The 19097-nt window shown below is 33.5% G+C and overlaps 1 protein-coding gene across 2 annotated transcripts in view; it reads left to right on the forward strand.

Annotated features, from left to right (window-relative positions):
* FAM174A (family with sequence similarity 174 member A) overlaps window positions 1-19097 on the forward strand; it is a 38662-nt gene that overhangs the window by 10552 nt on the left and 9013 nt on the right. Inside the window, exon 2 of one of the 2 annotated variants that reach the window (XM_069492449.1) lies at window positions 8126-8260. In XM_069492449.1, coding sequence (XP_069348550.1) covers window positions 8126-8260 — 135 coding nt within the window. Of the gene's footprint in view, window positions 1-8125; window positions 8265-19097 lie in introns of those variants that run through there. The other variant, XM_069492450.1, reaches the window with a different exon arrangement.

Raw genomic sequence — 19097 nt, forward strand, 5'->3', positions numbered from 1 at the left:
TGTCACATATCATAAAACATTGCTATTATTACTATTTTTATATTTATACTTTAATTTATATTTATAAAATAGAGGCTTTAAATATATTTACATATATTTTTATACATTTGAAAGATATAGTAAATAGTACCTAAATATATATATTTTAAACCTATATTTTATATATATATATACTTTTTTGTGTGTGTGTGTGTATATATATATAAATATATTTTATAGTGTATCTATGTATACACCTGTGTGGCATCTGGCTTCTGAAACTATAATCAGCAAGAAGGTAGATCTGACAAGGCTGGAGATGGAGTGGGAGTGAGGGAAATGAAAGGTGATTATAGGAGAAATCTGGAGGGGTTGGTCATAGAGCCAGTGAGAGGCCAGATGGGATGAATCTTTGGAGTACTTGTTTGTAGATAGGACTTTAAAGTTGATTAGGAAATAAATCCATGCTGAACTATTAGAAATGGAGGTCAGAGGAATTATCAAGACTCACATCCCAAGCTTTAGGGCCTAAGAGAAGACTAGGAAATCCACGTAAATACAAGGAGGAGAGATGACAAGGAAACTATGTGCTATACTCTTTCATATAGGATACTTCAAAGCCAAGGTATATGACATTTTTTTAGGATTTACATTACCTTGGGGTATCTACTGGCCTGCTTTCAAACAGGAAACACATCTAAGCATAAGAACTGATTATATGTGTTGAATTACAAGGAGTTTGGTGAGAAAAGGTGTCTATCAGAGAAAACAACATTGTAGTAGGCTAAGCATAGGTGAACATGCTCTTGATGGTTACTTTTTTGACCTTTGGTTGTTAGCAGTGAACATTTTACTGGAGATGAGCTGTGGCAGAGTACCTTGTTGGAGGAATCCTCTGTTTAATGATGCACTCGTTGTGTGATAGTGATAGCAATTGATAACTGTCAAGCCTAAGAAAAATTATGAGAAGAAGCTAAAGAATTCAAAGCCATAGTAGTCTGAGAACTTCAACGTGGGGTCACATACATTTCAATAGATCCTGAGAGCACCATTGCTTTACATCAAAGTGGACTAATTACAATGATCCTGAGAGATTAAAAAGAGATTTTTTTAAAATCTCATTTTTTCCTGTATAAGAAGGCAGGAATTTCTTTAGCATTGGATAAAGTTCCATGTAGAATACGGAGAATTTAAAAGAAGGAAAACAAAAAGCCGGTTTAGCTTTTTGAAAGGGTAAACTTCAATTATTCATAGTGTATATAAAGGATAACTATGTGTTACAATATGGTAAATTTACATAGCCAAGAGATAAAAATGAAACTCCTCCACACAGGATACAAGCTAAATATTAGTGGTTCTAATTTGAATAGAGTATGACAAACACCTGAGCTGTACCTAAACCATCCTAAATGAAATCTCAGAGGTCCTGAAGTGAGTACATGTTTAATATGTTTAAATATTCTAGTACTTTTTTTGTCCTGAACCAGAAACTTATTACTCACCTCCATAGATCCATATTAAATGATTGAAAAATTAGCTAGGTCCCCTTAGAATTTGCTGTGGTGTGTTTCTGGAAATCATATTCTTTCAGGCTTCTTTTGTCCTGGAGGTAATGATTTGCATATAAAATTTTAGATGTCTTTGTCATACAGAGAAAATGCAAGATATATTTTCTGAATATTTCAGTTAATTATTTGGCAGATATTTATTAGGCATCTCCTTTATGATAGAACTTGTCTGCTATGGGTATGGTGGTAAGCAAGAACAGCTATTAATATATACCTCCTGCTCTAATGAAACTAAAGGTCTAATAGGGAAGAAAAATAGTTAATTAAATAAGTATACAAGTGCACCTTTGATAAATACTTTAAAGGAGATGTACGTGAGTGCTGTGTAAGCCAATAATACACGTTTGTGACCTGGCTAGGTATATCAGAAGGCTTCCCTAAGGAAGGGATACTTAATCTGAGAGCTGAAAGATAAATAGGCATCCACACAACACTGAGGTGGGTGGGAGAAGGGTGTGAGGCCAGTGATAGAGAAAGCATGGCCATGGTAAGAGTTTGAGAGAAGACTGTATTCAGAAAGTGAAGTGGAATGTGGAGTGAAGAGCACATTGAACCTAAAGGCAAAAGTATGAGCCATCTGGTACTCATCTTTATAGACCAGATATTACAGACTCATTACTTAGTGCTGAGTAATAGGAAACCATTGAAGAATTTTAGATGCTGAAGGGGAGGTGACCACAGAAGATAGTGATAGTCAATTAGGAAGCTATTTTAATAGTCAGGGAAGAGAAGATAGGATAGCAGTGGTATGGTGGAGCAATATAAATGAATTTCAATGATTCTCAGGAAGTATAATATAATCAATAATACCTTGTGACTGTGGCAGCCATGGAGGTACGCTAATCAGACATTCTTTCAAGAGAACCTGCTGCAGGAAGCATAGTTGGCTGCCACAGCTTTGGATCCGTCACAGCATTCATGCCAGGGCCATAATTCCAAGTCCTGTTTTCAGCCAGTGACTGAGTGCAGCAGAGCCTGGCCATTCTGACTGACAGAAGACTCTTCTAATGGGCGGCTTTTGTTTGCAGGCATTCTATCAAGACCCTTTCAGAACTGCACTGCAAGCTACAACTCTTCCTACCCAGTCATCCTTCCTTTCTATTTTTTATAGGTATCAGACATGTATCACCCTGTGTAGGCTCTCTTCACCTTCCCTTTCCCTCCTGTCTTTATCCTTCATGGGCCCTTCCCTTGATAAATCTCTTGCATTCTGCATTAATCTGTGAGAGACTGAAAGAAAGTACTATAAGTGGGGTGGCTTAAACAAAAGAAATTTATTGTCTCACAGTTCTGGAGGCCAGTCCAAAATCAAGGCACTGGCAAGTTTGCTTCTTTCTGAAGGCTGTGAGGAAAGGATCTGTTCTAGGCCTCTCCTGGGCTTATAGGTGACCATCTTTGTGCTCACATGGCATTCTACCTGCACGCATGTCTATCTTCAAATTTCCGCTTTTTGTAAGGACACCAGTCATATTGGATGAGAGCACACCTTAATGTCCCCATTTTAATTTGATTGCCTTTATAAAGACCCTGACTCTAAATAACATTTTGCAGTACTGGGGGTTAGGACTTCAACTTATGAATTTTTGGAGGACACAGTTCAACCCATTACTCACACTCATTCCTTATTGGTATCTGGTTCTTGAAAAAGTTGAACTAACAAATGATGGATTGGATTATGAGAATGGGAAATAAAGATGAGAGAGATACCAAATTAGTCAGAAGAATTTTTACTATGTCATATATACAAGGATTGGATGAAAACTATAGATGCCTGTATTTTATTCACTTATATTGCAGTGGCAGAAAATTGGTTTCAAATTCATTCTTGGTCACTAATTCAATTTTTGCTAAAAATCGTTAAGACAAAATTTCTGTATCAGTAGTTGTACTTTAATATATTTACTCTGATTTATCATTATGTGTAACCACATGGAAAGTTGTGTGTTTATATATATGTGTGTATGTGTACATATATATAATATATACATAGTAAAGAATATATTCCTCAGTCTAGTTTTGAATGTGCTATAAAAGAAGTGAAGGAAGAATATTTATATTATTCCATATTTAATATATACCCTACAGATGTTCAGTTAAAAGAAAACAGAAGGGAAAAAAAAGATATGAATTAAATCAGGAAGATATAGCAAGATATAGCAATATAGCAAGTTACATTGATCACTGTTCTCCCTTTTGTAGAGCAGTAAAATGAAATGGAATTTTAGTCTGTTGTGTTTATTTTATGTGGCATCATACATTTTTACATAAAATTTTATCAAGCTTACTTTAGTACTTTAGTTTTATTTTGATAATCTAGCTTATACATGCTATTGGAACAGAAATAGTTCTGAGTATAATGGAACATTAAGGAATCTGCATCTCCAGCTATTTGGATATTAACTTGAATACTTAGAAAGCGTCTGACCAGGATCATTCATCTGTACACACCATGTGATCATGAGTGAATGTGATTTAGTATAGGTAATGATATAGCTTTTTTCTTTTGCCAGCTCAGGCTTACATACTTCCCTCTCTACATATTTGTAGAGAAAGTCCCTAGTTTTATGTTCATTAGCAGCCAGCAAAGTTTGTTTTAATATTTCAATATGCATTTACTATGTCTAGTAGAAAAGTATACATATACATAATTACATGTATATAATTATCAACCCACACACATACCCAACAGACAAGTTTGGGTGTCATGAACTCAGTGAAAACATTCATTTGTAAGAAAAAAACTTTGAGTGTTAAAATTGCATGGATTTTAAAGCCCCCTTTACTTTTGTGTTTAAAAGTAATATACACTGCATATTAAAAGATAAAAGTAGCCCTTTACTTAAGATTTCAGTATATTTTTGTGTGTGTAGTATTTTATACTTAATGTTTGTTAGTATTTTCAGTACACAGTTTGTTGATTCAGCCCAATTATTTTAAAGCTTTATAATTGTTTTTGACCTTCCTTGAGAAATATTATAGCACCACATATAGTAATACAGTATATGTGTTTTGTTTGTAGTTTGTATGGCCATGTAACTGTCGAGGCCAAGTAGTCATCACTGCCTATATCCTTGGACTGATGAAAGACATTTTTAAAAAGGTTGCATTTCAAGTTTAAATTCTATTTAATAATATCCGGTGTTATTTGACTCATTCTTATGTGAATTAGTACATATACTAAAATAATAAATTCATTTAAATTGAACTGCCTTGCTCATTTATTTGGTGCCTAACAATGTTCTGTCTCTGTATATGAAATAGGTTCTTGTTTTTAAAGACTTAGATTCGTGTTTACATACAAGATTGAATTAAAGGACAGTATAAGTTAGAATTAATAATAAAATGCCCAAAGCAATGCAGTCAAATATTTATACTATATGCATATTGGGAAAATAGTGTTATTAGACAGATTAATCTGGCTACTCACTGAAAGATTAGGAATTCATTCAAGGTAGAGTGAAGATTTTGAGAGTGGAGAAGAGCATCATATGGGAAAGATTTTTAAAGTCTGTAAACTCTGTGTTCATGTTATTCCTTGTTTTAAGACTTGTCAACATACTGTGGCTGACAATGAGCAGGTTATTAATGTATTGACTATTTGATATATATGACATGGAAGAATCTAATTTATTTCCAAAAATAATTTCACATGACATTAAATTATTCATTGACTGAAAATGCCAGAATGTTTGGGAAGTCATATGGTTTAGGAAATCAAGCAAAAGACTGGAAAAAGGGAACTGCAGAATTTCTAACTCTCAGTATCCATACCTTATGCTGCCAACTGGTTTCACTCTCTTGTATATACTTTTTTAAATCAAAGGAATACATACAAATATTATTAAATCATGTGCACTCAAAAGCGCCAGTAGTAAACTAGCCTCCCTATATTTTTCAGTATCTATTTTCTATAGACAATAGTTTTATTCATTTATGTTGTTAGTTTTTCTTCAATTATTTTCATAAATCTAAATCAGAGATTGGTAAACTATGGCCCATAGGCCAAATCCCATCTGCTGGCACGTCTTTATAAGGCACAAGAGCTAAAAATGTTTTTTTAAATATATATTTTTATATATATTTTAAGGGATTGTAAACAAAATGAAATAAAAAAGTAAGATAAATAGGTGACGAAGACCATATATGGCCCACAGAGCCTAAAGTGCTATTTAATTCTTTACAGAAAAAATTTAGACCTCTGGTCCATATGGTGTGTGTGGGTGTGTGTGTGCACACACACACACCCACACACCCACAACCAAACAGATATATACTTGTTAATTTAATAACTTTTTTTTTGATACAGAGTCTCACTGTTACCCCAGGTAGAGTGCAGTGGCATCATCATAGCCCACTGCAACCTCAAATTCATGGGCTCCAGTGATCCTCCTGCCTTAGCCTCCTGAGCAACTGGCACTATAGGCACATACCACCATGACAGGCTAATTTTTTTCTTTCTTGAGTAAAGATGGGGTCTCACTCCTGTTCAGGCTGGTCTTGAACTCCTAAGCTCAAGCAGTTTTCTCACCTTGGTAATAACTTAAACATATTTAATTTCTCACTATAAAAAAAGACTAGCTTATACTTCATACTGCCTCATTTTTGCTAGTTTTAATATTTATTAACTCTTTCATTGGTTACTTTTGGAACTTTATTTTTTTTTTTTTTTTTTTTTTGAGACAGAGTCTCACTCTGTTGCCCAGGCTAGAGTGAGTGCCGTGGCGTCAGCCTAGCTCACAGCAACCTCAAACTCCTGAGCTCAAGGGATCCTCCTGTCTCAGCCTCCCGAGTAGCTGGGACTACAGGCATGCGCCACCATGCCCGGCTAATTTTTTGTATATATATTTTTAGCTGTCCATATAATTTCTTTCTATTTTTAGTAGAGATGGGGTCTCGCTCTTGCTCAGGCTGGTCTCGAACTCCTGAGCTCAAACGATCCGCCCACCTCGGCCTCCCAGAGTGCTAGGATTACAGGCGTGAGCCACCGCGCCCGGCCCTACTTTTGGAACTTTAAATACCATGCTTAACTCACTGTTTCGTGTTCCATCACCTTTAGGTGGGTATATAGATAAAGCTATAGGCAATGATTGGTGGAAATTATTTTGAATTTTGTCCATGCTTAATAATATTTTGTGAACTTTGACACTGAAATCAGGTGCTTTACACCCAGAAGCTGGTATATTGCCTGATGCTTAGTAAGACTCAAATATTTGTTGAATGTATGTATTTGCGCATGTATATGTAGGACAGTTTGTTTTCAAGGGAGCCCCACTGTCTTGTTTGAAGAGGTTCATGTTATTCTTTACAGTTGGTGTTATAGCCCAATTATTTATCACATTCATTGTGTCAAGCAAAGTGAATCGGAATTAAAGTAAATAGAATTTTGTGATCAGTTCTGAAATATCTTCTATTTTATTTTTAAACGCCAATAGATAATTTTGTGACATGTATTTTTCTATGTGTGGAGTTGAAGTAGTTGAATTGGAGATGATTTAGACATTGATTACAGAGTCATGGTTTTGCATCACTGAGCTAGAAATCACTCAGACCCTAAGCAAGTACTTAAAGAACATCTTAATTGATAGGACAATGTGTTAGAAAGTGGTTATACAATGGTGAATGAGATTGTCATGGTTGCTGCCCTCATGGAACTTAGTGGAAGAGACAGGCGAATAAATAACCACATAAACTATATATAACCACATATAAATGAAAATTGAGGTAAATGATTTGAAAGAAAAGAGCTAGTTATTTGAAAGAGAAATGCAGAATGTAGCTCTAAATCATCAGATTCTTTCATATATACAGCTAAAATCTTTTCAATTCCTTTAGGGCAGTAGTTCTCACACTTTAGTATGCATCAAAGGCACAAGAAATATTTGTTAAAACATAGGTTTCTGGGCCTCACATTCAAAATTTGTTATTCACTAGGTCTGGGCTAGCCCTGAAGATTTTTATTTCTTTAAGTCCTTAGGTGATCGTGATTCTGTTGATAGAGAGAACCGCACTTCAAGAACCACTGATCAAGAGTAGTGATTTTCAGAACATTGGAATCGCATGTAGAACTTTAACAAAATATTGATGCTTCATTTCTATTCCTATACATTTTAACTTATGGCCTGAACCTGGGGGCTTTTAAAGTACCCCAGGTGATTATGATGTTTGCTAGGGTAGTGAGCCACCAGTCTAGAATTTGACTATTTATATCCATGCAGTTTCTTAGTGGGGCACAAAAGCATGGAAGACATGGGAAAAATATTGGAATAGAAGGCCAGAAAGAAGTGCCTGCACTAAGGCTTAAAAGGTTATCTGCCAACACCATCAGTTGACAAAGGGAGAAGAGAGTATGTCAGACAGAAGAAACTGATGGCATATAAACATGTAGGAGTAGGTTTTATTTCATGAAGTATAAGTAATCCTACATGGTAAATTGGCTGCAATCCTGAAATATAACCATTCTGATATTGAATACCTCCTATGTCTGAAACAGAATGATTATTTTTAATATACAAATAAATATAGGATCATCTATACCTTATTGAAATAATTTTTATTGATTAATTTATTCTGTTTAATAGGATGAGAAGAAGAAACCGAAAGACTAGGAGATATGGAGTTTTGGACACTAACATAGAAAACATGGAATTAACACCTTTAGAACAAGATGATGAGGACGATGATAACACATTATTTGATGCCAATCATCCTCGAAGGTAAGTATTCCAGGAGTTTAATTTCATGAATCAAGAAGCAAGTCCTTGCCAAGTAAATTGAAGTGAAGTAGACTTTTATTTAATAGTTTTTATTCTAACAGATTTTATTCAATTATGTTTAATGAATTTCTTTTTGCTACCTAGCTTATAGCTCACACTCATATTGCTTTCCTAGATACAAAAATACTATCTCAAAAAGAAATCTTAATTGTAATCTCTTCTTGGAGAGCTTTGTCTTTGAACTTCTTCATTCTTATAATATCTGTTAACTCTGCGTGTGTGTGTGTGTGTGTGTGAGAGAGAGAGAGAGATTTAGTAAACTTACTTTTCTTTTTGTATTCTGAAGATATTTTGTTTTTAGTTTGGGTTATTGTATTTGTAAACAGTGTTTCCTTGAAGAATTATGGGGCTGATTGTTTATGGTCTGATAGTATAGCTATGTCCTTAAGCAGATCTATTCTTACTGAGTGTTGAGACTTTCCCTAAGAGATTTGAATAAATAAAATCACATGAGGGTCGAATTAGTTTCAATGAAAATGGAATGGGCAAAAGAGGCAACAAAGATTCAATCTAATAAGTAAGTACATATTGACGTAGAGAGGGATTACTTGGGTGAAGGAAAATGAGAGTCTACAACCAGTACATATGCAAAGAGTACAGAAATCTTGAAATTTAAAAAAAAAGAAGACTCTACAAAAACTATGCTGTTAAGCCCCATATGCACACACACTTATATAAATACACACACAGACATGAATGAATTACCAACATTTCTAAAAATCTCCTTTGAAGCAGTCACCTCTTTCAGATATTAGGGATTGACTTCAGTGGGGAAAGACCTTCACCGATAAGTGAGGGTGAGGCCACTGGCTGGTGGCATGTCATAGCCCCTGCTCCTGACAGTGCAGTGGCATGGATACTAGGGAGTTCTATAAGTTACTAAAGGAGCTTTCAGTAATAGTGGTAATTTCTTCATTTAATAAAAATGTATTCATGAAATGCCAATTATACAGTTATAATAGTGTTAGATTCTGGGTAGGAAAACATGAATAAAACAACTGTATCTGCTCATTTGGAATTCAGTTTCTTTATGAAAACAAGCATGAATAAAATATATAAGATTAAATGTTTATAACATTCAATTTTATCCCAAAAAGCTCTCAATTTGCCTCTAAAGTGTGCAATTCACAGTAAGTCTAAGATTGCCAGTTGTTGACTGTTTTTCATGTATAAACCAGGTAAAATTTCTGGCTTGCTGTAAGAGTCATAGTATGTAATACATACTTATCTTTATAAATTAGAATCATAGGAAAAATAATGTGAAATACATTTGGGAACTGAAATACATAAGGGAATAGCAGATGATTTCTCTCATCTTTTGCTTACTCAGGAAGGTGCTTGTTGAGTAGGATAACTGGAGTATTACTTTTGATATTGTTATTATTATAAATTTTAGGCAAAGTTCTTATAGATGTTTTTAAAAAGCTAGATGGATGTAAGGCATCTCCTCTGTACATACACAGAAATGGAACACACACAAAAAATAAGTTGTGAATATAGGAACTTAGGATTATTAATTGAGCTGCCTGGTATCCATGCCACTGTGCCCTCTGGAGAAGAAGCTGCCCAAATGTACAGGTGAACATCTCTCCCCACAAAAGTCAGGTCGTACCATCTGAAAGAGATGACTGCTTCAAATACTCAGATATTAGTGCAAGTCTACAAGGAAGACAGAAAATTATGAAAACATGACAACACCAAAGGAACACAATACATTTCCATTAATCAACCCCAAAGAAATAGACATCTAAAAATTGCATCACAAAAAAAAAATTAAATAATTGTTTTAAGAAAACTCAGCAAGTTACAAGAGAAAACAGACAACTCAATAAAATCAGTAAACCAATAATGAACAAAATGAGAAGTTCAACCTAAAGACAAATGATAATAAAGAACCAAATTCTAGAGCTGAAGAATGTAATGAATGAGGTGAAAAATTCAAGAGAGAGCCTCAACAGCAGATTTGATCAAGCAAAAGAATCTGTAAACTCAAAGATAAGTCACTTGAAATTACCTAGTGAGAGAAAAAAATAAAAAGAATGGAAAAGAGTGAAGAAAACCTATGGAATTAGTGAGACACCATCAAAAAACCAATACATACATTAAGAGATTTACAGAAGGAGGTGAGAGAGCAAGTAGAAGAAAGGTTATTTAAAGAAGTAATAGTTGAAAACTTCCCAAACCATGGGAGAGAAATGGACATCAAGATTCATGTCTGCATCCAGTCTCAAAGGACTTCAAATACGTCCAAACCCAGGAACACTAAAACAAGACACATTATAATCAAATTGTCAAAAGTCAAGGACAAAGCGTTTTGAAGGCAGTAAGAAAAAAGAGACTTGAGTAAAAGGGAACCTCCATAAGACTATCAGTGGATTTCTCAGCAAAAGACATTTCGGACCAAGAAAGAGTAAGATGATATATTCATAATACTCAAGGAACAAAACTGCCTATCATGAATACTATACTCAGCAAAATCATCCTTTAAAAATGAAGGAAAGATAAAATCTTTCCCAGGCAAACAAAACCTGAGGGAGTTTGTCAGTATTAGACCTGCCTTAAAATAAATACTTAAGGAAGTTCTTCAAATTAAAAGGAAAACATGCCACACAGCAACGTGAAAGCAGATGAAAGCATAAATCTGACTGGTAAGGGTAAATATGTAGACAGTTATAGAATATTGTAACACTGTAATATCGGTGTATAAACTACTTTAATCCTAATTTAAAAGTTAAAGGATAAAAATAAGTTGATGGATGCACAATATAAAAAGAAGCAACTTTGAATACAAAAACAGAAGATGGGGGGAGTAAACGTAGAGTTTTGATATGTAATTGAAATTATACTGTTATTTTAAAATAGTCATAACTATAAGATATTTTATCCAAGTCTCAAGCTAACCACAAATAAAATCCTATACAAAAGATAAAGAGAAAATAATCAAAGCAAACCACTATCCAAAAAATTATCAAATAACAAAGGAAGACACCAAGAGGAGGAAAAGTGAAACTGCAAAACAGAAAACATTCAACAAAATGGCAACAGTAAGTCCTCAAGTACCAGTAATTACTTTAATGTAAATGGAGAGTGGCTGAATGGATTAAAACTTACAAAAAAAAAAAAAAGATTCAGCAGTTTGCTATCTATAAGGGACTCACTTCAGATTTAAAGACACACATAGGATAGAAATAAGGTATTCCATGCAATTAATAGCCAAAAGAATGCAGAGGTGGCCAGTTTTATATTAGACAAAATAGACTTTAAGTCAAAAACTATCTCTAGAGACAAAAAAAAAAAAAGAGATCATTATATAATAATGAAAGGGTCAGTTTAGTAGGAAGTTACGATAATTAGTATGGCTCAATATCAGAGCACCTAAATATATAATGCAAATATTGATAGATCTGAAGTAAGAAATTGATAGCAATAAAATAGGAGATTTTAATAACCTACTTACAATAATAATGAATAGGACATCCAGACAGAAAACATTAATGAAATAGCTGACTTGAACAACATTGTAGACCAAGTGGACCTAACAGACACACACAAAACTTTACACCCAACAGCAGAAAAATACACATTCTTCCCAAATGCCCACATAATACTCTAGGATAGATCACATATCAGGTCATAAAACAAGTCTTAACAAATTAAAGAAGTTTGAAATTATTCCAATTATCTTTTTCAACTTCAATAGTATGGAGCCAGAAATCAATAATAGCAAGAAAATAGGAAAATTTGCAAATATGTGGAAACTAAACACACTCTTGAACAAGTATTGGGTCAAAGAGGAAATCAAAAGGGAATTTTAAAAGTTATCTCAAGAGAGCCCAAAACAAAAATACTACATGATAAAACTTATGGAATGGAGTAAAAGCAGTACTAGGAGAGAATTACATAGCAATAAATGCCTATGTTGTAAAATAAGAAAGATTTCAAATAAACAACCTAACTTTACACCTCAAGGAAGTGGCCAAAGAATAAAAAGTTAGCAGAAGGAAGGCAATAATAAAGATTATAGTAGAAATAAATTAGAGAATACAAAAAGTGGAAAAATTCAACAAAATTAAGATTTTGTTTTTTTGAGAAGATAAACAAGACCAACAAATCCTTAGCTAAATTAAGTAAGAAAAAAGAGAAGACTCACATAAAATCAGAAATGAAGCAGAAGACATTACAGTGGGCGCCTCAGAAATAAAAAAGGCCATGAGACTTATGAACAAGTATATGCCAATAAATTTTATAACCTAGAAAAAATGAATAAATTCCTAGAAACAAGCTGTAATATACCAAACCTGGAATGAAGAAGAAATTGAAAGCTTCAACATATCAATTATAAATAAGGAGATTGTATCAGTAATCAAATACCTCCCAACAAGTAAATGTCCAGGACCATATGACTTTATGGGTGAATTATACCAAACATTTAAAGAAGAATTAATACCAACCCTTCTCAAATTCTCTGAAAAATGATAGAGGATACATTTTAAAACTCATTTTATAAAGCTAGCATTTCCCTGATACCAAAGCCAGGCAAAGACACCACAAGAAAATTAATGGCCGGATGTTGTGTCAGTGACCTGGCACAATGGCTCACACTTATTGGGAGGATGAAGTGGGAGTATCACTTGAGGCCAGGAGTTCAAGTCTAGCCTGGGCAACATAGCAAGACACTGTTTCTACAAAAAATAAAAAAATAACTGCATGGATGCATGCCTGTAGTTAGTTCCTAGCTACTCAGGAGGCTGAGGTAGGAGGATTGCTTAAGCCCAAGAGTTAGAGGTTGCAATGAGCTATGATTTTGCCACTGAATCCCAGATTAGACAGAGTGAGACCTTCTGTCAAATGAAAAAAAAGAAAAAGAAAGAAAACTGTAGGCTAATACCGCTAATGAACATAGATGCAAAAATCCTCAATAAAATGCTAGCAATCTGATTCAGTAGCATATTAAAATGGTGATGGACCATGACTAAGTGGGATTTATCCCTGGAATACAAGGATGTTTCAACATATATAGATCAATCTATGTAATACAGCACATTAGTAAAATGAAACAAAAAAACTGCATGATTATTTTAGTAAATGCAGCAAAAGCAGTTGGCAATGCTACATACATAGACGGAGTAGGGTTGCATCAAACTAAAAAGCTTTTGCACAGCCAAGGAAACAATTACCAGAGTAAAAAGAAGCCTATATAATGGGAGAAAATATTTGTAAATATATATGTCTGTGCACATATATATTGCTCATGCTATATATATATATGTATGTATATATATGCTTATATGGCTTGCAAATATATAGAGATACATAAACCCAAAATTTATAAGAAACTCATACAACTCAATGGGAAAAAATCCCAAATCTGATTTAAAAATGAGTAGAGGATGCCTTTGTATACTGTTGATGGAAATATAAATTGGTACAACTATTATGAAAAACAGTATGGAGATACCTCAGTAAATTAAAAATATACCTTAGGATTCAACAATTCTACCTCCGGTTATATATCCAAAGGAAATCAGTATGTCAAAGAGATATTTGCACTCTCATATTCATTGCAACATTATTCACAATAGCCAAGATATGAAAATAACCTAAATGCCCACAACAGATGAATGGATTACAATATGTTATATGTATATATAATCTATATTATATATAATGTTAGATAATTGAATATTATTCAGCCTTAAAAAGTAAGAAAATCTTTACATTTTCAAATACATGGATGAACCTGGAGGACTTTATGCTAATGGTAATAATCCAGACACAGAAAGACAACTACTGCATGCTCTGCCTTACATGTGTCAAGCTCATAGAAATAGAGAATGGATAGTGGTTGCCTGGAGCTGCAGAGAGGGGGAAATGGGGAGAAGGTAGTCCCAGGGTCCAAAGTTTCAGTTATTCAAGATAAATCAGTTCTGGAGACCTAATTATAGCAATATGAATACAGTTAGCAATACGATACTATATTGCATACTTGAAATTTGCTAAGAGGTTAGATCTTAAGTGTTCTCACCACACATAAAAAAATGATAGCCATGTGAGGTGTTGGATATGTTGAATAACTTGATTGTGACATTTCACATAGTATATGTATATCATAACATTAAGATGTACACCTTAAATGTGTAAATATTTATTTGTCCATTTTTATTTACTCAGTGAAGGTGGAAAAGCAAGAAGACAGATCATGAAGCAGTTGTAATCCTTGCTTATCATCAATTCCACAGGTCATAAAAGTTCATTTTGAAAATTTTAAGACAAGGGAAACAACCAAAGTTGTGTTTTAAAGATTACTCTGACTGCATGGGTTGGGGTAGACCAAAATAAGGAGTAAGATGACAAAGAAGGCCAGTTAGATGGTGCAAGTGCATGGAGTGACCTGGATTAGAGTGACAGCAGGAAAGGTAGAGAAGAATAAATCATTTAGTAGGCTTTGGAAGGTTTATCAACAAGATGCAGATGATCTGTTTCTATAGTGAAGGAATGAGAAATGGTAATAATAATGGTAAAAACAAGTTTCAAGGGTAAGAAAATGAAATCATCTTGAGTTTTTTAGCACTTTGATCCAATTTACTTAATAAATCATAATATGTATATAAAAGAATTCATCCCCCTCATTTTATATTTGCCCGATGTTCTAATGTGTCCTCATAATTAGATCCAGGTTCTTCATTCTTGGTTGAAATACTACTTAGATCATATTGTCTCCTAAGGGTTTCGTATATGGAGACACAAGATGTCCATCTGTCCTTCATCAGGAATGATAATTTTCTGCATCTGTCCAAGGTGTTTTGTTCAATTTCTCCATTATGTTACTGTTTTTCCTTTTCTTTGCAACTAATAAGAACAAATTTTAAGATCATGAAAATATCCTACTTCTCATCAAAATTTCTCCCTTTATTTAACATCTATCCATCATGATTCTTGGTTGATCTAATCTTCACTATGATAGTTGCAAAATGATGATTTTCCAACTTCAGGATTTTCTCCACATTTAGTCAGCATTGACATTCTCCTGTGAGCAAAAGCTGTCCCTTCTTCCTTGTCTATTTGTTATCAATATGGAATCATGATTTTCTCTTTTTCAAATGTTCATAATTCATTTCTGTACATGCTTATTTTGGTGCACAAGTGGTCCCAGATGTGGTCAGTGGGAGCTTCTTCAGAATGACTCCTGTGCCTTGTAACTTGCTCCCATTTTTTAAGTACCTCCTTATTTTTGTCCTAAAGAAAATGTTCTAGGCTCATTTTTCATGCAGCCATAAAATCAGCCATTTCTCCAAAGAGCCCTGGTTCCTTTGAGTGGGCAGTAGGTAAGCTCTTTGCAACCTGGGTGCCTTCGTTTCTGGGCCTTGTAGTTCATGTCTATGAAATGTATGTATATATGCACTTGTATTCATATCTTCACATATATATGTATATATGAATATTTACATATTGTTACTTCACACCTTATATTCCATTTCATCCCTACTGAGTTCTTTCTTGCCTTTTCCCTTTTCATAATTATATTCTCCTTCTATAAAGGGATTCCTGGTTTCCAAGGACATCAACACTTTTACTCATTTGCTCAATCTTATAATAAAACTAAAATAGTTTCTGAATTGCTTTGCCTATTAAACAGTTGTTTTGCTTAATAAACAAACCTACAAAGATTTTATAAATGTTTGCAGTTTTTTCCTCACCACTCTATCCTGTCCAAGACTGAGGGTATATAGTCATATACTGTGTTAATAAGTAATTTGGCTTAGTTCTTTCCTCCCCTATTCACTGAGCTGATGATAGTCATTTGAATTGAACTCATTTTAGTTTATTTTCTGTTTTAAATTTCCCCTCCCCTTCCCATTTTTATTGTTTTAATATGAAAAATACTAACATGTTTCTAAAAGTTAATCCTATACATAAAATTTAAACACACACACTCATGCACACATTCAGAGAAGTACCAGTCTCTCTTGTATACTCCATTCTCCTCCCTTTACCCTTTTTAGATAATCATTATTTTCTGGATTATCCTCCTTGCAGTTCTTTTGGTAAAAGTTGACAGAAATATGTATGTCTTATGTTTCACTTATTTCTTACACAAGAGGTAGCATGCCATCTAGGCTTTCTTATACTTTTTTGTTGAACTTAATATTTCCTTTAAGTTATGCCATGCAAGTTCATAGAGATTTTTTTATTTTTTATAGCTGCATAGTAGTTTATGGTGGCTATAGTATAATAACCCTATTCAATCACATGTAGTTTAGCATTTAGTGGTTTTCAGTTATTTTGTAATTATAAATAATACTGCAGTGAATAACCTTGTGCATATATATTTTTGTATTTTTGGAGAGGTATTTTAATGGTAAATTCCTGGGACTGCTATTATGGGTCGAATAGTGTGAAGTCTTATTAGGAATCGGAGGTGCCTATAAGATGATATCTGAGTAGACAAAGTGAATGGATTCATTTTTTTACTGAAAGCAAAGGTTAGCTCTCTGATGTTTGTGTATGTGTATACACACACACGTATATAATACATGTATGTATATAGTTTGCATTTTTATAGTGGCTTTGTCATGTTTTGATATTAGAGTTTTGCAATTCTCTGAAATTGTGCTGGAGGTAATTTCTTTTTTTTATATATTCTTTTTTTTTTTTTCCTTCTTATTTCAGCATATTGTGGGGGTACAAAAGTTTAGGTTACATATATTGCCCTTGCCCCCCCACCCCCCTGAGTCAGAGCTTCAAACCTGTCCATCCCCTAGACAGTGCACATCGCACTCATTATGTGTATATATATACCCATCCCCTCCCCTACCCACATCTGCCCAACACCTGATCAATGTTATTCCTAAATGTGCTCTTAGGTGATGATCAGTGAAACCAATTTGATGGTGAGTACATGTGGTGCTTATTTTTCCATTCTTGGGATACTTTACTTAGTAGAATGGGTTCCACCTCTTTCCAGGAAAATACAAGAGGTGCTATATCACCATTGTTTCTTATAGCTGAGTAGTACTCCATGGTATACATATACCACATTTTATTAATCCACTCATGTATCAAAGATGTGGAGGTAATTTCTTTACATGCATGTTTTTAAAAAATTACTATAAAACTGCTCTTATTTCTACCTTGAATATTTGATAGAATTCATGATTGAAACCAGCAGGGGAATAGACTTTTTTGTGATGGAAAGACTTGGTAGCAAATTCCATTACTTTAATAGATAAAGGGTTCTTCAGATTTTCTGGGTTTTGTGTCATTGATAAATTTTTTTTAAGAAATTTGTTCATAAATTACTGGGTTTTAGTAAAACCATTAAGTAAAGTAGTGAATTGTGTGAATAATTTTCACGTAACTGCTTTTCTTGTGATCATTTAAATACTTAAATTTAAGCTTGTGTGTGTATATATGTGGTATACATACAATTATATATATTTGATATATATTATTTATATACTAGAAAAATATTAGGGTTGCTCAAAAATGCTATTTAATAACAAAAGCTGTATATTTAGTTGTGTTTGACAAATGAAAAACATTCAGAAGCAGTGTTTCCTGTTGTTAGTTATTCTATTGCTTTCTTTTATCTATAACGTTTTCTCATTTTAGTCTTTCTCCCTATATTGCTTATTGCTTCTCCTTGGATTCCGTTGGCGCTTAAAACCATGCCTTCTAATAGCTACATTATTTTTTTTTTAAAGATACAGGATAAATAGAGGGTTGAGAAATGTGGTATTCTTTCAGTGTTGTTGTTATTGTTATAAATAACTCTACTTTCTATTGCCAAGATTGCTACAAATATCCTGCAATGGAGAGTGTAGGTTTTACAACCATTTTTATGGCAAAGCCTTTGCTGACTGTGGTTGCATGTGTTATATGTTGCTGTACTGATTATATTAGCCACATATTTTTGTCAAACAAAGCAAATTAAAGTCAGCCATCATAGAATATCAGGAAATATAAAACTGTCACACATTGGGCTTCATCATTGAACTGAAAGGACAGTTCCTTTGCTGACTCTCTGATGATCCTGATCAGTTTTTGTGTTTTTTTTTTAGAACTATTGAAAGTTTTATGGAAGTACTTTAAAATATTATTATCAATCCACTCAAACCCCAAAACTATTTAATGAATAAACCAGTTTAGTAGTAGACCTGATTAAGGAAAGCATATTTACCTGTCTAACTAAATGTAGTAAAGTTGATTTAAGTTTTTTTCTTAACATAATGTGCCTTTTCTGCATAAAATAGCATTTGAGTCAGTGCAGAACTTTATGAAAACATCCTAAGTACATGGTTCAGTCATCTATAAACCAATTATTTTTACTTTATTAATGAGCTGTATATATAAGCCTAATATACTGTTGATTTGAATTCTGAGGGATGAGGAAACCAAAATTTCACAAATCTCCAAACTTGAAATATTATTTTTTAAACTGATGATTTGATCCAGCTTTCACTCTTGAAGTAAATATTTTATTTGAAATTATATACATCACATCTCAGATACTTAAACTTTTTTAACAATAAGTGATTTGCTTTGCTTCTATCTCTATTCACTTCTCTCTTATAATTCTTCACCTAAATTTGACTCTTTTATTGTATACAAATTAACAAAGAACCTATATACTAGGATAGATAATATTCAAGTAACTAAAAGCCAGGGCAGAAAAGAGTATCTAAGTAACTGTTGCAGGCTTTCATAGAAGGGAGTAATTATTTCTAGCCTGGGCAGAATGGGGTAACAGAACTACAATAGAAGTGATTGTAATAGC

Source organism: Eulemur rufifrons, chromosome 17 (genome assembly GCF_041146395.1).
Source record: "Eulemur rufifrons isolate Redbay chromosome 17, OSU_ERuf_1, whole genome shotgun sequence".
In the NCBI taxonomy this organism is placed as follows: Eukaryota; Metazoa; Chordata; class Mammalia; order Primates; family Lemuridae; genus Eulemur; species Eulemur rufifrons.